Raw genomic sequence first — 21224 nt, forward strand, 5'->3', positions numbered from 1 at the left:
TGTCTTTGATTTTTTGTCTCTCATCCAGTAAGTCAAGGATTGTTTTTTTTTTTTTAAACTAGGAGGTTGTAGCTGATCCCTTGATGTGAAATGATTTGCCTTTTGCTCCTTTACATAAAGACTTTAAGGTGGTCAAGCAGCTAACTTCCAGTTTAACACTCCGCTAACCTGAAAGGGGATAAGATGATTTAATCATGCAGCTCTGCTACACTTTCCAAATGTTATCAGAATGATTGCGTCAAATCCCAATCCCATCCTCAAGTCATTTTGCAGGGGTCCGTAAACCCTTTACTTTCTAAGTAAATGGGAAAAACTCTTTGTGGGTCAAATGGCCTCACGTGACAAACCCGGACGTTGTAATTCCACATTTGGCCACTATGTAAAATTGGCTTCAAATCCTGGAGCTTGGTGTACACAGTGCCATGTACAGACATTTTGTGGGGCAGCTGCTCCATAAAGATGTTTTACATACACACTGTAGACGCTGTGCACATGGACAGTATTTCTTGTTGAATTTTGGATTATAAAGCCATGTGGAAGTAAGAAAGCAATTCGGTGTCCGAGTTGGAGGGAGACTGTGATTTTACACCAGACCAGCTTAATTGTTTTTAAGCTCAATGGTAGGTTATTGCTCAGTTTGTGTGGTTGCATTGTGATGTTTTAATAGTGGTTTAATTGAGGCGTACAAACACTATCGCTGCCGCACAGCGCTTGATCTGCGTGCCTTAAATGTGGAGGCTGGGACAAATTTAAAAACTAAAATACACTTTTTTTTTTAACCCTTTGAAACCTAAGCAAATTGGCTTGATTTTATTTTTCAGAAACATGGAAATAAGGCAATGAGAAATTCATGAAATGAAAACATTGGCAAGATATTAAAAGGTTTTAAGAAGTAAATTTAGTAACCAAGAAATTACTCAAAAAAATAAGCAAAAACAAGAAAAGTTAAACAAAGAAAAGAAAATTAGCTAAAAATAATCAAAAAATATAAGTAAAAAGTCACAAAAATCCATAAAAATATAAACTACTGACAAAGATTGCTAAAAATTAATTAAATTTTCTGTAACATCATTTGAACATAATTTTAAATATATATAAATATAAATTTAGAACTTGACATTTCCCAAGTTTTGTGATAATTTTCTAATAAATAAATTTGATGTTTAAATGCTTGCAAAAGGAACCTGAACGCAGCACGAGAAAATGGATGTCGATCCAGGTTTAAAAGGGTTAAAGAAATGGAGAAAACATCTTGCAAAAGGGCACTTATCTAGTCAGACACCAAAAGGGCAGGTGTTTGAACACCACCTGGGGTCCACATGTGCACGTGCCTGCATGTACATATAAACAGCTTGTAATGAAAACACAACATTTCGTAAAACATAGTTATGACTTATATGTATATTTTCCATGTCTGCCAATATATCCCCCTAAATCCTACAAACTGGACCTTCAGAGGCTTCAAATGGTGCCTGTGTGAACATTTAAACAAGTTTTGCCTGCTGTTAGCATTCCTCATGTTGTTACTGGCTATGAAACGATCCGTATCCAAAGTGCTTGACTGCAGATAAAATCCACAGTTGTTTTGTGCTCACAGCTAGCCACAGGGCTTTACAGTCTCACAGATCTAACTAACATACAAAGCAACTACAAAATGGTTCCCAGCCTGGGGACAAACCGAGGAGCCGCTATCGTCAGACTGGTTGATCCAATAATCTAGTTAAACACCTATTAAACTAACAAAGGTGCCATAGACATCCTGCATAATCAAACACAAAAGCAAGACTCATACAAACATGTCTTGCTTTTCCAAAAGGAGACTTGATGCCGCCTATTGAGATTTATTACAAATCTCACTGCCCTTACAATTCCTTCTCTGTATGTTGGATGGTCTGCTTTGTTAACCTGTAGACTTAACTACTTGGTCTTCTAGCTTCTTACTGTAAGACTGACATCCTACAAGAAAAGTATAGAAAGTTATTGTCTTGGAATTAAAATACATGTTAGAATATCTTAAATACTCTGATCACTAAATATCACCACCACTTTTGGATAATATTAAGTTGGTTACACTTAATTACACTTTTTGAGGTCAAAGCAAATCATGTTGGTTGTACTTGACTAATTGAGTTTGTCAGATTATAAAAGACTTGTAAGAACTACTTAAAAAAATGCACGCGTATTGTTACCTTAATTTATTAAGTTGAACAAGTGGATTCCTTTTTAGAGTTCACTCTAAAAGAATGAAGCATGGGCTTAGTGGAGAAAAATGAAATAAAGACATTTTTTAGCTCAGATATTTTTCTATAAATATATATATTTGATTCATGAATGTATTTACATCAGTTGACAACTTATTTTTAAGAAGTTAGTCATGATCAAAAATATTGTAGGATGGAAATAAAATAACCTAGAATATCTTAAATAAAGCAGTTTGACCATTAAATATCACCACAGCTGTTGGATGATGTGAAGTTGGTTCAACTTAATTAAGCTTTTTGAATTTAAAGCAAATCATGTTGGTTGAACTTAGCTAACTGAGTTTGTCAGATTACAAAAGACTTGTAGGATTTACTGTATAAGGCCAGAGTTGGAACAACTTAAAAATATGCCTGCAAGTTTTACTTTAATTTTTTTAAGTTGAACAAGTGGATTCTAAAAATTTTGTCGTGAGGTTAGCGGATGACACTTAAGATAAAGAAGTTTTTTTTAAGCAAAAAAAAAAACAACTACATTTGTGTCACGATCGTGTTACTGTCAGTGGGTAACTTTATATTTTAAGAAGTTGGTCAAAATCAGAAACCTTTTTTTTTGACATTTTTGAGTGGGATTGAATTAAAATGAATAAGTTAGAATATCTTAAATAAAATAGTTTGATCACTAAATATCCCCACAACTTTTGGCTAAGATTAAGTTGGTTCAATTTATTTAAGATTTTTGAGTTTAAAGCAAATCAGTTTGTCAGATTATAAGACTCGTAGGTTTTACTGTGTAAGGCTAAAGTTGGAAGCACTTAAAAAGATGTGTTCAAATTATTACCTTAATTTTTTTAAGTTGAACCAGTGGACTCTTTTTTAGAGTGCTCTAAAAAGTTATTTACGTTTGTTACAATACTGTGTTGTCTCAGTTGACATCTCATTTTAAGAAGGTGGTCAACATAAAAACATTTTTGACATTTTTGAGTAAGAATATCTTAAATAAAGTTTTATCACCAAATACATCCACAACTTTTGGATAATATTAAGTTGGTTCAACTTAATTAAGCTTTTTGAGGTCAAAGCAAATCATGTTAGATGTACTAAACTAACTGAGTTCGTCAGATTATAAAAGACAAACGGATTAGCTCAGACAGTTTATAAGATGTTTGCAAATTATTACCTTAATTTCGTTAAGCTGGACCAGTTGATTCTTGTCTAGAGTGTACATTATGTTTGTTTACACTCACACGTGAGTCCATCTTACATACACCAGGCAGTAAAATCATTTTCCCTGCAGGTATAGACTCACTCCACATATTCTACAGCCATGTGACGCTGCCGGCGCCGCAGTTTAACCATTAGTTAATGGTTAATAAGATGACACGTGCACACTCAGTAGTAGTAGGCATCAGTGATGACATGGGTTCTTTCTTATCTTATAACGATTGTGTTGGCCAGTTTTTATCAGCAAAACCTTGAAACTGATTTATCACTGATCGACCTTTTCATTGGCATCAGCCTGGACTGTTGTGTGCTCAGGGTGAAAAAGTTCACATCGCTTGGCAGGTGCAGGTTTGAAGAGGATGGGAAGGATAATAGATACACAGGTGCTTTACTCTAGTGAGTATACATTAGAGCAGATGGTGCAGTGAGGTATGTAGGCTATAACTGACCCTGCAGAAGTACAGATCTTGTACCTCATGCTGAACCACTGTGGAGAATTTTAAATTAAAGGTTGATTAAGATGACAGGTTTCAGGTTGCTGCGCCCATTTATAGACCATATCCGGTTCAAGATAACAAGTATAAACCTTTTTTTCATTACATGTTAGAGCAGGAAAAGCCAAGGTATTTTTATCAAGATTGATTTTGGCTGCTGGACAATTAGGTGTGCCAGTGCCATTGCCAGTGCCAGTGCCAGTAACAGGGTGTGGGCCGTATGGTGCACACTGACTCACAGGTGTGGCTCACAGTACATTTGTTAATTGTATTACATTTGTAATGCCAACAAACTGCACTTCAAAGCACCTAAAGAAAAAACACTCTTTTCAGAATGAGCTGTTTGTCACATTATTGTATAATCATTACTGATGTATTAACATTTAGGAGCATTTTAATGCTGTTGCAGGTCCAGGTGGAGCTTATTTTACTGGGCCAGGGTGCCCAAACTTGTTGAATGGGGCCCAGATGGGGGCCGGCTACTTTTCACATCCTTTGGATTATTTAAAAAAAAATACAGATGCATACAAATGTGACAAACACAGCTGTTTTGTTTTCCAATGCAAAAGTATTCAGCTCCTGAAAGCAGCCTGGTCCTCGCTGGCAGCTTTACACTTTTTGGCTGTGGGCATGTCTGCTTAGCAGGAAATGTTTGTTGCTAGGTAACCATCTGTTTTCCTTGTTTACTGTCTGTTTATGGAAACACATGACCTGATGCACTTCTACAAACTGTATGATGGTGTTATAATTGTGAGGTGAACAGAACAAAATGCAAAGTGAACTTGTTTGATAAACCATTATTGTGTGGTGGGTCACATATGGTGGATTCTGAAAGTTGATTTTTTTTCAACGCAATATAAGAAAAAAGCTTGGTAAAACCTTACTTCCCATGTCCTAGCATGTCCTAGCAGATTGTGGCCCTGATAATAATGTAGCGTGTGTAAACTGGCTGTCTTTAATCTTACAGGTGACATCTGTGTTTTTCCTGCACTGACAAGAGTAAATGTTTGCTGAGAAAACAAAACAACAGTCGCATATAAGATGAAGTTAAATCCATGTACCTTTGTCAGCTTCATGAGCTACAGTAGGACGTGACAAGCAAGGTGCAATTTACTTAAATTTTCTGTCAATCTACACTTAAAAAGAAGGGAAAGTCTGGACTCAATTTTTTCTTCTTCCTCTTTATTGAGAACTTTATTCGTACAAAAAAAACAAGGCACATTTTCAAGTCTTATTCGTCAATTAGCTTCTGTCTCAGGTCGAGCAAACAAAGATAAAAATCAATCACAAAATGATAAAAATAGAACAGAATAAAAATATAAAAATAAAATACATCAAACAAACAGACAGGCTCAGTAACAAATTCTGGCCATTACAATATCAAGCTGACAATACAGTACAAACAGTACAAAGTACAAAGTGAGCATAAAACTCCAATGGAAATGGAAACAAAAAAATAATAAAATAAAATTAAAGCAGAAAATGAATAAAAGGGTCAGAAGTCTGAAAAAAATGTGATATATGGTATTTTTATAAATATGCCAGACTTGTTTGGGTTTTTACAAATTTCATTTCTTTCATGAAAATGGATCTGGTCGAAATATTAAATCAAGGAAATTATAAAAGAATTTAAGATAAGATAAGATATACTTTATTGATCCCCCAGAGAGGAACTTCAAATATCACAGCAGCACAAGACAAAAACAAAAAGACATAAAATAGAATAAGATAAAAGAGAAAAAAAAAATAATAATAGATAAATAAAAAGATAAGATAAAATACAATTGCTACATCAAGATGAATAAAGTGACTAAAAATGGCAAAGTGTTGAATAAAATATTTTTTTAATTAGTGCAGTTAGTTGTAATATTTTAGCGCCATCTGCTGTACAGAAACACAACGTACACCGCTTATGTTGCTTCTTCGTGATATTTTAAATTTTAAGATTTTGTATTTTACGGAGAAGCGAAAATAAAATGTAATTTAATAATTTGCAAAATGTAATAAATAAAGAATGATAAATTAACGTTAAAAATATTATCGCAAAGTGCCATCAGATATTACGTAACACGGTGAATATAAATAGCCTCATGTGTCGCTGGGAGTTGTAGTTCCTTTCGCCTTGAGGCCAACTGTCTGAGTCACGTAACGCACTACAGCTCCCGCGATACCTCGGCGCTCGGCTAAGCCACTAGCTGGTGCACGCCTACGCTAAATAAACCCATCGACTGTAATCCTCACTGTACACAGCGGAATCCTCTGCGGGTATTTTCTGCCTCACTGTAAGTTTGTTCCCCAAAAAGCAAAGACATGGACAACTCCGGGAAAGAGAAGGAAGCCATTCAGCTAATGGCGGACGCTGACAAGAAAGTCAAGTCTTCTGGCTCCTTTTTGGGAGGGATGTTCGGAGGGTAAGACAGCACTGCACCAAAGAACAAACAGCTAACGTTAGCAAGCGTTAACTGTCAGCAGACAAGTTGGCACGCAGCCCAGCTAAACGTACACATACATTTAGACAGTTATCGATAATTTACGACATAGTTAATAAGTTGAGTGAGATATTAAACTGTTAGGGCGGCACGTGACGTTCACTGTAACCGTCCCTGTGTGTCAGTTAGCTAAGTTAGCTTGTTAGTGTCACTGTAAACAAGGCAGCAGATCACGACTCTCTGCTGGAGCTAGCTTTGGGAAGCTACGCATTAAACTGTTTACAGCTAATTCAGTGACTAAGACGTCTACTCTGACTTTATTTACAACCCTTACTGTGGTTTCACTCAGTATTTGCATTATGGAAGGTGACTGTTAAAGATGCATTGTGATATTATCTGACAGTTTATGTCTGTACATTTAATTCAAACCACAGGAATTTATTCCCATATTTAAGTCAAAAACTGCATTTTTTGTGAAACATATTCTCCTCAGAGTGAAAACCTAAACATATTATGTCTGAACTAACGTCACAAACTCCAAGGCAGTGACTCTGCAACAACATGGTTCAATATTAATTACCACTTTTATGAGTGCACTCATTAACACCTGAGTTAATTCCCAAACACATAAATACAAGGTTTATTAGAAGATAAAGGATGAGACACACCTTTACAAAGGCTGATTATTTAAAATTCTAGAGTAGGGTTGCAGCAACATACCGAAAATTTGATGGTTATCATACTGTGTGCATGTGCTTGTCTATGATACTGAAATTCTCCCCTTTATTTTAGTTTTTTCTTCTTTTTTTTGGTAACCAAAATTTCTACAGCAATTTGCATATATGATGACATATAACACAGTTTCATGTTTTTCTATTTAAACAGAAAAATTAACCCTTTTACCCTCTAACAGTCCCCTCATGCATAGGCTTAAAGTAGGTGTGCAACTAATTTGAAATAAATAGGTAAAGAAATAAATGAAAAAAATATATATATAAATGAAATAAAAGTCAGCTGGTAGTACTCATGGTCAACATGTCAGCCTAACCTTGTCTGCATCCTACAGGATCACAGTTCAGAATGTATTTACCCACACTGCTACATCTCCTGTTTTAGTTACTTTCAAAGGGGAGACTTCTTTTTTAACATACTTCCATTAACAAAATGATTTTAAGTTTTAATTATAGTAATTAATTACACCCAAAATAACCCCTCCATTTTAATCCATTGAGACAGTTATTGTACCGTAACAATCTCATACTGTTGCAACCCATTTCAAGAGCATTAGTATTGCGTATCAAGAATGGGACACTAACAGTGCTGACCATGTAACCACAGCATATAGCACATCTAATAGAGAAACGTAACAGAAAGTGAACTATGTAAAGTTAAAATTAAAAGAACAAAACTACCAGGGATTTTTGGATGAGGCAAATTATGGAAAATACATACACTAATTCATTTAGCAAGGGACATCCTTAGAAATGACATCTTACATGTTTGACTTAAGGTGATCTTCAGTGTTGCTTCAAAGATTTGACAATTATGTCATTAATAAAAACAATTTACTTAGGCTTTCTGTTTTTCCACTTACACTACACACTTTCTGATTAAAACTACAGTAAGAATCACAGACAATTTGTGATTGTTAAGATTTTCCCTATAAAATAAGACATTTGTCAGGCTAAATATGGGAATACTAGGTGTTGAAATACACAAGCCTTCATGTGTATTTGCGATCGTTCAGAAGGAAGATGGCGTGTTAGATTCATGCTGAAGGTTTCAGCAGTCCCACTCATTTTGTTTCAGACTGAACCTTCAGATTTTAATCAGAATCAGAAATACTTTATCGATCCCAGAGGGGAAACTGTGATTTGTTACAGTCGCTCCTAGGTTAAGAATAGAGAATTATAATAAGTATGAATAAGAGTATGAGATATACAATATTTAACACCAGTACTTAAAATTAAAATAATATTAAAATAAAAAATATATCTTCACTTTGCTGAGTCTGTAAGTGTGTAAAACTATCCAAATATGTGCATTGTGCTACATTACACTGTATAGACTAGTGTTACACTCAGATATATAAAATATATATTAAGCTATAATGGTTACTACAATATAAACATCAATAGAACAAAAAAAAACATAAGAAATGTGTACAGTCATGTGCGTTGTATGTTGAATAAATATATATCAAGAGGACAACCAGGTAGGGCTGCATGATATGCAAAAACTACGAAAAATAAAACGTCATATTGAGATTATTTTGACAGATATGTGAGTTGTGATTTTAGTGTTAATGGTAATTTTTGCTTTTTATTTTCACAGAGAAAAATATAAAAATAATGATGATGGGATTTTTGCTGGCATCTGTGCCAAGCTACCATGTTCCCTCATATCTGGAATATGATTTGTAGGCCGAGGCATCCCGGTAGAGCCACAGTGCTTCATTTATAACAGTATGTTGTGACACGTTTTACATTTATCACAAAAATTGCAGCTCCTGTGCAGCTCTAGCACCAGGCAGGAATAAAGTGCAATAAAAAAGACTTAAAACAGAGGTTGATCATTCTTTAAGAAGATACCTCATTTACAAGATTTTACTTATGTCAAAATTAACTTAAACAAAAATTAACTTAAACATAGATAAACGCTGGAAAGAACTTTTTGCTTAGAGTTCATTTTGCCTACACATTTAAAACAATGTGATTCTAGCTTCCCTAACAGCTGCCATTACAAAGGTTACAGACACTCTGACTCCTGTCCGTGACTTATAATCTACCAGTGACCTTGTGGAGATCATTAATATGGTGTTCTTTAAATAAATACACGTCATCTTATATGTTAATATTTTACAGAGTCACAAAGACAAGAGGAAAGATTTGTTTCCATAGGCCCAAAATACAAAGAGCCAGCAGTTATTGTCCTGCGTGACTCGGTCTTTTTTCCCAACACTGTCCTAACTGACCCCCAGATGTTTCTAGTCGGCAGTTCTCGTGTGCGATAACTCTTGGCAGGCTTTATAGTGGTAATTCTGTGGCTGACCAAGCAGTGATGTAATCCCCCGGCATGATTGAATGGTCTTAGTATTATTACAACTCCCAGGAGCTCCCAGGGGTCCACTACTCGTTGTGGAGGGAGGGAGATCTATAGTGCTCATGTCGAGGGATTTATGTAAGCCAGGCCACCAATTTGAACATTGCATCTCTCTGCACGTTATACACTTCATCCCCTTGTGAGTTTATTAGGTATAACTTTATACAAAGGTCAGACTAAGTTTACTCTCAGTGCATCCTGCATGAATGTGTGTATGATATTCACTTGTGTTTTTCTGTTTCCTTTCTTTGTCTAGAGGACCTCACAAAGTGGAAGAAGCATGTGAGATGTACTGCAGAGCAGCCAACATGTTCAAGATGGCCAAGAACTGGAGCGGTGAGATAAGCTGTTTTTCGTCACTAAAGATATCCACCTTATCAATTTCAACACACACTCAAGAAGCTGTAGGATTATGTGCTGATTTTTTGGCACCATAACTGCAAAGCGCAGCACTTGTGAAGGTGCCACAAGTAAAACAAGGTGGAATTATGTGCATAAATTAGAGTGTAAGCTAAATGCAAAGTATGTGTGCTGAAAAGTTTGTGTCCTTCTCTCTTCCTGTCTCCGTCTTCAGCTGCTGGAGGTGCATTTTGCAAGGCCGCACGTCTCCACATGCAGCTGCAGAACAAACACGACTGTGCCACCAGTTTCATCGATGCAGGAAATGCTTACAAGAAGTCCGACCCTAATGGTGAGACTGTGTGGTAACTCATTAGCTTCAAACCTCATTTTAAACCATGTCTTACATTTTAGTGCCCGAATTTTAATTTCCTTTCAAGTAATGAAATGTTGAGTCTACTGTAGACCGTTGTTGCTGTGATTTGTCACATCATGTGGTTCCCAACTGGTTGTGCTACGGGGTCCAGATTTCTCCTTAGTCATTAGTTCAAGTTTAATCTATTCAGTGTCAAGCTAGTTTGCTGTCTCTGTGAAGTAGCTGTCCGTTTGTCAGTCACTCTACAGCAGGACACAACACTTCAGGATGAATGCTCTTTGCTAGAAATTCGCTGTACTTCAAAATAAAGAGTGTTTTTGTTTTGTTTTTTTTAACAAACTTGACACATTCGTGAGTCACTTGCTGTCCATTCAGAATGGACCTGCGACCCACTAATTGGGAACCACAGACCTAGAGAATTCCCACATCTCAAGGTGGGACATGGCTTACAGAAAACTGTCTCATAGAAAATCAGTCATGTCTCCAGAGATGAGTCATAGTAGGTTAAGTATTAATCTAGAAAGCCAAAACATTTGGTGTCCCCAGGCTAAACTTTCTGACAATTTACTACTGATTGTCTAGCTAAAAGCCTGTAGTTTATAATGAGGCAGATCTCACTTTAACAATCTACAATAGCTGCTTTGCGTTTAATACTTTAATGGGATAGTTTGGATCTTTTGAAGTGGGGTAGTATGAGGTACTTATCTGTAGTCAGTTGGCCAGTCAGTCATCCACCACGAGCCTGACATTGTGATTAAAAAGCCCCCTCGGCCCCATTCATCTGTCCATCCACACTTAGGTTTGACACTGCCATTGTGAAGATTTGTCAGTGTCGCTGAAAGATATCTGCTGCGGCTCTACTCCCTCCACATGTCCAAGCTCCTCACCCTATCTCTAAGGCTGAGCCCAGACACCCCACGGAGGAAAATCATTTCAGCTGCTTGTATCCGCGATCACATTCTTTCGGTCACTACCCAGAGCTCATGACCATAGGTGAGGGTTGACACGTAAATGGACCAGTAAATCAAAAGCTTCACCTTCTGGCTCAGCTCCCTCTTCACCACGACAGTCTGGCATAGTGCCCACGTCACTGCAGAAGCCGCATTAAACTGCTGATCCATCTCACGCTCCATTCTACCCTCACTCATGAACAAGACCCCGAGATGCTTGAGGCAGTAAACCATGGCCTCAGATTTGGAGGTGCTGACTCTCATCACGACCGCTTCATACTCGGCTGCAAACCGCCCCAGTGCATCTAGAGTAGCATTAGTAATTAATAACTTACAAAAACATTATGTGCAATAATCCACCTTGTCCTTCTTTTTGAACACACACACATGCTTTGTGTTACGGCCTCTTTAAATAGACAAAGGCTCAACTAGAGACCGGAACATATGACAGGACACAAGACAAACAAAAACCATAACGTCATCCATCACGATCTTTTGCTGCAGACATTGTCATATGTCAATTTGCTAGGTATACCTGCTGCTGCTGCTGCTGCTGCTGCTGTGGACGGAGGCACCTAGAAAAAAAGTCCCACCTAAAAAAAAATCAGTCAATATCAGTTTAAGGCTACGCTGTATTTAGAATATTTTCACCACTTTACCTTACTGTCGGACAGCCATTTTAAACAGGGAACTGAAGCTGCTCTCTTCAATGCCAGACTCCATTGAGAAAAACAGTAATTTATCATCACTGAACAACAGGAGCTGCTGGTCTACCACTGCCTTGATCAGCTATTTATTATCGGTTATTTTGTGACTTTGGCATTGAAACGGGTTGGTTGGATTCACTGAAGTCACACCATAACACAAACAAACTAACTGATCGAGGCAGTGGTAGACCAGCAGCTCCTGTGTTTAGGAGGCCAAAACTACTGTTTTTTTTCAATGGAGTCTGGTGACTTTGATGAGAGCATAGACAGGGAACTGAAGCTCTATGAAAGGGCCATCTGCAGTACAGTACGATAAAGCAGCGAAAATATTCTCAGAATATTTTCAGATACTGATTTATTTTTTTTTTTAGGTGGCTTAAGTACGTTTCGCTGCTGCCCCCGTCCACAGCACTACATTGCTTAGCTTCCATGTCATCACTCCAGCCTGCTTCTCCAAACTGGGGGCATGCTCACAAACATCTACTGCGGGTAAAACACTGACTGTGTATAAGTACCTCATAAAACCCCATTTCAAAAGATCGGAACTATCCCTTTAAACAATTGATCAGTTATAATGTGCTAGAGTTATTGCCCTTGGAATGGCACTTAACCATTAGATGATTTAAAGTGCTTTTTGTACTCATTTAATATTCTAAATATAGATGTAGCCATATGTTAATTGAGATGGTAGCTGGCTGATGTATTTGTTTTGTCGAAAAAAAGAGGAGGGTCCCGCTTGTGATTTTGTTTTTAACTGTAACTGACTGCATGCAACTTGTAAGAAACTTTAATTGTTTCATTCACCTCATTTCAGCCTGTTGAAATAAGGCAGCATGTAGACTGATGCAGAATGAGGTGCTGTCTGTGTGAGGGTGTGTTAGATTTGATCAAAACTAACATGATGTCTAACTGTTTCCTCCTCTTGCCTTTATGCTGCCAAAAGAGGCAATCAAGTGTTTAAATGCCGCCATCGATATATACACAGACATGGTAAGATGCTCATAGAAAGTGTCCATCTGTGTTCTGATCCACAACATTTTTTATTTTTCATAGCTGAGAGGTTATTTTGATATCTCATCATCTATCTCCCTTCATTTCCTCCCATCCCCAGATTTAATTTTTGGGCCCGTATCAACATATCCATAACACACAAGTTTGTTTATTTAACACTAATACCTTGATCAAATTGCATCTTGTAATTCCCTTCAGCGAGGATTAATTTCAAAAGCTAAAACCTTGTAGACGTGAAGCCACAGGCTACTGCCTGACCTCGCCTCTCTGCACTGAAAATGTAACGCAGCACTTGTATTGACTCAAGAGGTGTCTGTAGATAGATAGATCCAGTTAGTAATGATTCCTCCTCTCCTCCTCCTCCTCCTCCTCCTTCTCCAGGGAAGATTCACCATTGCAGCCAAACACCACATCAGTATCGCAGAGATCTACGAGTCTGAACTGGTGGATATCGAAAAGGTAATATCACATAATCAGATGTAACTGTTAATGACATTACTGTAGGGTATTTTTGTTTTGAGGAACACACAACAGTGTTTGTTGTTTTTCTTTTACAAAGGCTATTGCACATTATGAACAAGCAGCAGACTACTACAAAGGGGAGGAATCCAACAGGTAACGTATAATACTGCATGTTGGATCTTTTTCCAGCTCTAAAATCTGTGTTACATTCACATTACAAAGAAATGGGGCCCAAATCAGATTTATTTGCTCCCATGTGACACAGATCAGATCATTTCAGAGGAGTGTGGACACACAGAAATCAGATTTTTTTTCCAATCAGATCTGGGCTGATTTCATACATGGTCCTTAATCTGATCTTTATCCGATATCTGGCTGTACGACTGCTGTGACATTCATAGTTTTCCCACATCATACTTCAGTGCAGGCGCAGATCACTCACCATGTAGTGTCAGAGTGGTCTGTTGAAAAAACAGTGGCCTGCATAGCCGTACATTGCTGCAGTATGTTGCCCCAGTCGCCCTTAAGTTTTGGAGGAACTGTTCCTCCATAAAACCTTTACATTGCGGCCAACAATGCGGCCCCCACCACTCCTGAGTACCCTCACACCCACACCTCCCTCTCCACAGAACTACCAGCATTAGTTACCAATAAAGTTTTAGCTATGGCTTTTGCGTTCCTGCATCTTCTTGCCCTCATGTCGTTGCTCAGACAGCCCATAATCCCAAAGCCTTAATGGTGTGAAAAATCCCCCATTGGACCAAAAACCCATTTGTACAACAGCCCTGAAAACTAATGCCCAGTGCTTAAAAAACAGCAGAAGCACATGGCTAATTATTGTGCACAAAGATGAAAGCCCATTAGAACAATGAGCTGCCACCTCCTCAAAATATGATGAATTTTCATCCTACTTCTGTTCAAATAATTTGGGAAAAGAAGCTTGCACCGCTATATAATTAATTGTCTCACAAACGTGATGTTTTTTGTCGTTGTTCCAACGTGCGTGTGTGTGACATTATTGGTTGCGTATGAGGCATTTCAGGGCAGAGATCCGTTCACACTGATGTCGGAAATTGGTCACTTTAAACATGAATGTGAACAGTAGGGCTGCCCTGAGAATCAGGGAATCAGAGAATCTGCACCAGCCTGGAAAGCTCGAGGTCTGGCATTGGGCACTTTCCTTTGTGTCTAGTCTGTACCAAATTTCAAGGGCGCCGAGGCAGGTTGCGTCTGATGTTGCTAAGCGACCAAAACCAGCACTGTATCATAACCAATTTACCAGAATCATGAGTGCAGAGCTGATCTTCTTCCAGGCATTGTTTATGTGTTGGCCTATTCTCTGTGCAACAAATGTAAAGCTCTGGGTAGCCCTGCACTAAAATAATCAACTTCTCCTACATGTTTACGGAAGAAGGGAAAGATATCTGCAGGCTGTGATTGGTTGTTCCTCGTCACATGACATGCAGTGCGTGCTGCTACGTTCCAAAAGTTGTGTTAATCTCAGGATGCAGCCATCCTGCCCTGAAATATAGGCGCCCGGGAACGTGTGTGTGCTGCAATGGCGTCGCTCCAACATTTGAGTGTGTCAGAGCTTCTGTCACTTCTCTGTTCTTGATTCACCATTTCATTTTCTGGTGTCACATGCTCTATAAAAACTTTTGAAATAATGGATGAATTGATATCACATACTTCAGATATACAGCTCTTACAGCCTGTTGTATTGAATGTGTTCTGCAATTTCCCTTTAGTTCTGCCAACAAGTGTCTGCTGAAGGTGGGGGCTTACTGTGCTCAGCTGGAGCAGTACCAGAAGGCTATTGAGATCTACGAGCAGGTGTGCACCTCTTGTGTTTGCGTGTCATGCTTGCACTTTCTCCCTCAGCAGTGATTAGCTGATGCTGACATTTCTAACATGGTGTGGGTGTATATAGGTCGGAGCCAACACGATGGACAACCCATTGCTGAAATACAGCGCCAAAGAGTATTTCTTCAAAGCCTCCCTTTGCCATTTCATTGTAGACGAGCTCAACGCTAAGGTGAGTTCATACCTTTGAGGTTCAGCCTCAGGATCTGGGACAGGAAGTTGTGGTAGAAGTCTAACACGTTGTCATGTCTCCACAGATTGCTGTTGAAAAATACGAGGAGATGTTCCCAGCTTTCTCTGACTCTCGAGAATGCAAACTGTTGAAGGTAACTCACTGCTAAGAACCCTGAGGAATCTGATGGCGTACTTTTCGCCCCTTAATCTATTCAGTTTCTGTGAGTAACCTACATTTATTTTTGTCTTAACAGAAACTTCTTGAGGCTCATGAGGAACAGAACAGCGAAGCTTTCACAGAAGCGGTAAGTCCTCTAAACCCTGAAAAAAGTTCTCAAGTTTTAAAACAAGGCCTTTGGTGAGCGCAGGAATCCCTCTGCTCCAGCTCTTGTAGTTTTGTCAGATCCCATGTGTGCTGAAGTTGAAAGCTAGATCTCAGGTATCCAGTCAGTCTCCCAGGACTGTGTGTTTATATGGAACTGGTACAGACTGATGGAGTGCATCCATATATAGCTGAGCTCCTAAAGGAGTTTTCAAAGTTAACTCAAAGTCAGTGAACAGTCCTCGTCTGCAGTGTGTACGGTACGGTTTTCATGTCAAAGTTTTGAAAAAATGCATGACAATTTTAACAGGTGTGTTAGTTTATACATGCGCAGTACTGATGGTAGAAACTGAACTTAAAGGATAACTTTGGTGTTCTTCAATGTGGACCCTGTTTTCTTGTTTTTGGGTTGTACATCTGTCCCATTCTTTTGAACATGATTTCTCGAGAAGGCCTTGAGGGAATATCTTCAAAGATGGCGCAAACGTGCACTTGGATTCAACAATAAACTGATGAAACTTTAGTGGTCAAAAGTCACTGTGACCTTGTCCATCTCACTCTCATGAACTTGATGTCTCACAAACCCCTTTCTCCAGATTTGGCAAAAACGCCCACTCGGGCTCAAGAATGAACTGATTATAATTTGGTGGTCATAGGTCAAGGTCACTGTGACCTCAGAAATCATGTTTTAATGGCTCCACGACGGCAATAGCCGTGGATGTTGGCATTATGTTTTCAGGTTGTCCACCCATCTGTATGTCTGTCCTTCCCATCCTCGTGAACACAATAGCTCAAGAATGCCGCAAGGGAATTTCTTCAAATTTGGCACAAACGTCCACTTGGACTCAAAGATGAACTGATTAGATTGTGGTGGTCATAGGTCAAAAGTCAAGGTCACTGTGATCCAGTCAGTCTCATTTTTGTGAATGCAATATCTCAAGAACACCGTAAGGGAATTTGTACATATTTGGCACAAACATCAACTTAGCATGAAGAATACGCTGATTTGAATTTTTTGGTTGTAGGTCAAAGGTTAAGGTCAGTGTGACCTCATATGCTAATTATGACAAAACTTCACACAAATGCCTAACAAGATAAAATAATAAAGTCATGACATTTTATATCCAAAAGGTCAAAGGTCAGCTTCGCTGTGACATCATAATATTCTGCAAAATATTTTCCAGGCCATTATTTAACATCATATCTCAGGAGGGGAGACATTTGGTCAGATACCGAATTGATGACACTAATCTTAGGTGTCCACCTTAAAACTGTGCTGATGGTATAGATCTTCTGTGTGTGATGGATCCATGTTTTAGAATCTGTAGCTTTTTTGCAGCAATATCCATCTTTGAAGCATTGTCGACCGTCATGGCTACATATGAGTCTGGACTGCCATGGATGTAAACCGTAACTTGACTGGTTCGTGGAGGCATACAACAGGCTGCAGCGTAACCTCTTGGAGTATTTGTGCACTGTTGATGTATATCCACTGTGTCTGACAACACTATGAAAATGATCCTACAGAGAAAGACATTGGCATTGGCTATTTCAGGGCTGTTTCTGATTAAACAAAATAAATGAAAAAGGTCTATCTTTGTAGGGATCCTTTCCATAATGTTGTCAGACACTTCAGATAATAATCTGAGCCAGTCAGTGGCAAAACCAAGAACTTTTAGTGGACCGGAACTGAAGGTTTTTAGCTGCTGCTGGCTGCGGCCCTCTCGCTCAGTGATGGATCAGTTTCAGAAACTGTCACTTAAGACACACAAACATGGGGAAATAGGGTCCAGGTTATAAAATACCAAAGTTACCCTTTAATTGAATTGTGTAGTTTCATCTGAAAATAACCAGTAATGTGTAACAGATAAAGATAAATGAGCAGAACAGTCCGGTTTTAATCCTAATTTGAGAAATAAACCTTATCTCTGTGTCTCCTGTCCGCCTGCAGGTAAAGGAGTTCGACTCGATCTCACGTCTGGACCAGTGGCACACAACCCTCCTGCTGCGCATCAAAAAGACCATCCAGGGCGACGAAGGGGATTTGAAATGAAATAAACCCAGAGGTAGAAATGCAGCACGGAGGGACAAATCCATCACGCATGCTTTCACACACACAGACTCACACACACACATGCGCACACTCACCTCACTGTGTACAGCATCCGGAGATGAGTGTCTGCCGACGACTTTGAATATTCCACTGCTCACTGCTACACTGTCAGAGTACTATCTTTGCTTTCCTTACGAGCATATCTGAATCTAGTCAGAATGTAAATCCTCTCGCCCTCACCTCTGTCCAGAGGATTGCTGCATACCTTTTCTGCTGAAGTCTGTCCCAGGGGGATTTCACAGCGGTATTGAAACTGACGTTAGTATTGACAACAAGCACTGCATGTTTTGTACAATTATTGGTTCCTAGTCAGACGCAGCTTGTGTTTTTTTTTATCTAATTTAATATATATTTAAAGATTATTTAAATGTTTCAGTTTGTTCTACATAAGATTGTCACGGTGTGTGTGGATTTCATGAATGTATCATTATATTTATTTTTTATTTGTATGAGTAGAAGAAAAGGGAGTTATTGAGCTACACACAGGAAGTTATTTTGTTTGCTTTTCATCACCAACGTGGAGAGACTCTTCTTGGCGAAGGGCACTGATATGCACCAAGTGTAGACTGTTAAACATTTGTATCTAATCACAGTCACTGATTGTTTTTCCCCCACACGTTCATACTTAAATTTGTTCTTACTTTAGGATTTGTTGATGTACTGAAGATAATCTGAATGTTTGAATCTGTACGCTGTGATTTATAGTTTGCCTGTGAAAACTGTGTATTTGAATGAAAAGCGCTGAAACCTTTACTCATTTCCAGGGCAGTAATCTCGAGGTAACGTGCATCATTAGTCACTCATCTCGTGCCGTGTCGTGACGTGAACTTCTCATCGAAGGTTTTGCTGCTGCAGTGCGCCTTCCTAATGGCCAGTCGCTAAGCATGTCATTGTGTATAGATTAGTGTTGTGTTACGTTCACTAGTGCGAGCCAGACCAAAGTTTTTACAAAAGGGTCAGTCGCCCTGCGTATCCAGCTTCTTCCAGATGGAATGACAATGGACCTTGGATATGACCTGTATGCTAGTGCGAATGGACAATAATAAAGATATTATAACCCCAGCTGTGTTGTCCTGACCTTTGACCTTACTGATCATCCATTCTTGAGAAGTGGGACAAAACAATTCCTACAAAAAAACAACTTGGGCGATTATGATATTTCATTTTAATGCTGATACTGACCATTGACGTGTAGATATACCTAAAAAAACCCTTTAAATTAGAACTTTTTAACACACTAATTCTGTTTCTGGGGTGAATCATTATCTTTTAAAAGATAGATCAACATATTTTGATGTGCTTTTTAACTTTAAAATTTCCCTTCTGCTAGAAAACAGGCTCATTCCAGATAATAATTCACAACTTCAATTGAAATTTTGTTAAAAGCCATCAAAATCTAAAACTAAGAGTACATACTGATAACAACAATGTGAAAACTTTTGTTGTACTGAAACCTGTAGATTTTATTTGGATATTTGTGTGTAGTTGCTAATGTTTTCTAATGGACCTACACAAAATAGTCATATTGGTGAGGTGAAATATATTACATATATATTATGTATTCACCTCTGTTGCGATGAAGCCTTTAAATAAGACCTGGTGTTATCAATTACCTTTCAAAGTCCCGTAATTAGTGAAATGGAGTCCAGCTGTGTTCAATCTAAGAGTCACATGACCTTAGTTTATACACACCTGTTCTGAAAGGCAACACAGTCTGCAGCACCACCAAGCACGTGGCACCATAAAGACCAAGGAAATCTCCAAACAGGTCAGAGACAGTTCTGGAGAAGTACAGATCAGGGTTGGGTTATGAAGAAAATATCAGGAACTTTAAACTTCCCCCAAAGCACCATTAAATTCATTAATACAACCAGAATGAGAAGAATGTGGCACCACACACCTCACGGATCAGTCGAGGAGGACATTAATCAAACAAAGAGTCCAAAGATAACTCTGAGGGAGCTGGAAGGGGCCACAGCAGAGACTGGAGGATCTGACCAAAGGGCCAGTCTAAGCTGACAACTCCGCAGAGCTCTGTGGAAGAAAGTCCAGAAAAAAGCCATTGCTTAAAGATAGAAATAAATACATGTTTAGAGTTCAGCAAGAGGCATGTGGAAGACTCTCCTAATCTACAGAAGAAGGTACTCTTGCCATATGAGACTAAAACCTTTCAGCTGTATTCCTGGATGTAGTTTTGCTGCTTGTGGACGCTGTGGCTTCAATTCATAGAGAATTTTCCCAGTTTATGGATTCCTGGTTCATCATGGAGGCATGGGAGAAAAAGTGTACTTCATGAAGTCAATGTAACACAGGGTGAGTAACTGATACACAGCCGGTCATTTATGGGGTGAAGTATTTCTTTAAATGCAACATTTTGAGTTAAATTGATGACCTCTAAATATGTTTGTTGCTATTGTTTGAATTGATATGAAGTCAGATTCATATCATTGATCTATCACCTTCCTCTGTGTGTCCTTCTTGGTGCTGCTGCTCTGTCAGATTGTAATCTCAAACTAAAACATGACCATTTGATCGGTGGAGCTTGTTGGGGTGGTAAATAGAAAAATCAATTCAATCAATCATCTCTTACAGTGTACCCAGCTCTGACATCACTGCACCATGTCTGTACCTAACAGTGGCCCACTGTCTACATGATGTTTAGAGTGCATTTCTCATGCTCACATGCCACTATTGATAGACTGGAATATGATCAGCCCTGGTGCGACCTCTAGCTCAACAGGTAGAGTGCGCACCCCATATTGGCTGAGTCCTTTGCAGGAGAGTGTGGATACCTGACTCGAGTCGGAATCCGACAGGCTGGGCTGTGTTCAGATAACAAATCAGAAATTTTGGCCGGATTGGGTTCGGGTTCTGCCCACATGACATGCTGCTGCGTTGTGCCATGGCCTATCAAGTGCTGGAATTTGTTATTTACGTGACAATGCCTGAGCGCAACACAGGCTCCGCTCCAATTGACTGTGCGTGCTGTGTTGTGTAACAGCAGCCTTTTGATGGTCATTTACACACTGTCTATATGTGATGGCGATAAACAGACAAGCTGTAACCACCGTAACAGTAAGTATGTCATGTCGTGGTCGGGCGGGGCTCCGTTATAACTGACTCGGACTCACGTTGAGTTGTGGCTCGAGCTGTGCTCTAGGTAGTAAATGGGCTGAAAAATGGGCCCCATATGGGACTGACGGTTTCCATTTTGCCCCCATGACATTTATCCACTTGGGCCCCAGTTAAGATGTCCATTTTGGACCCATAACCACTTTGTACCCTGTTAGCCCCAGCACGACCCATGTGGGGCCCATGTGGGGCCCATTTACTGCCAACATGGGCCCCACATACAGATGTTGGCTGGGAAGTGGGTTTGAACGGCATGATTCCTTTAAAAGAAATATCTAAAATCATAAATTTATTGTGGTCAGAAACTCTGAAATATTGTTATTTATGG

General features: G+C 39.0%; 1 protein-coding gene across 1 annotated transcript; it reads left to right on the forward strand.

The window, feature by feature from the left end:
* The first annotated feature begins 6108 nt into the window (after positions 1 to 6108).
* Positions 6109 to 18826, forward strand: napbb (N-ethylmaleimide-sensitive factor attachment protein, beta b). The gene is made up of 11 exons (XM_049590309.1): positions 6109 to 6327; positions 9704 to 9783; positions 10022 to 10138; positions 12763 to 12809; positions 13212 to 13289; positions 13390 to 13445; positions 15041 to 15125; positions 15223 to 15327; positions 15413 to 15481; positions 15584 to 15634; positions 17603 to 18826. Exons 1-11 carry the CDS (start codon positions 6227 to 6229, stop codon positions 17702 to 17704), a joined length of 891 nt encoding a protein of 296 aa, XP_049446266.1. The 5' UTR covers positions 6109 to 6226; the 3' UTR covers positions 17705 to 18826.
* Positions 18827 to 21224: the final 2398 nt, after the last annotated feature.

Source organism: Epinephelus fuscoguttatus, linkage group LG11 (genome assembly GCF_011397635.1).
Source record: "Epinephelus fuscoguttatus linkage group LG11, E.fuscoguttatus.final_Chr_v1".
NCBI classification, from domain to species: domain Eukaryota; kingdom Metazoa; phylum Chordata; class Actinopteri; order Perciformes; family Serranidae; genus Epinephelus; species Epinephelus fuscoguttatus.

Coding starts and splice junctions, on each gene's coding strand:
- napbb (XM_049590309.1), top strand. CDS start 6,227: ATGGACAACTCCGGGAAAGAGAAGGAAGCCATTCAGCTAATGGCGGAC. Junction 13,446..15,040: donor AAAGGGGAGGAATCCAACAG/GTAACGTATAAT, acceptor ATTTCCCTTTAG/TTCTGCCAACAAGTGTCTGC. Junction 15,482..15,583: donor GAGAATGCAAACTGTTGAAG/GTAACTCACTGC, acceptor TTGTCTTAACAG/AAACTTCTTGAGGCTCATGA.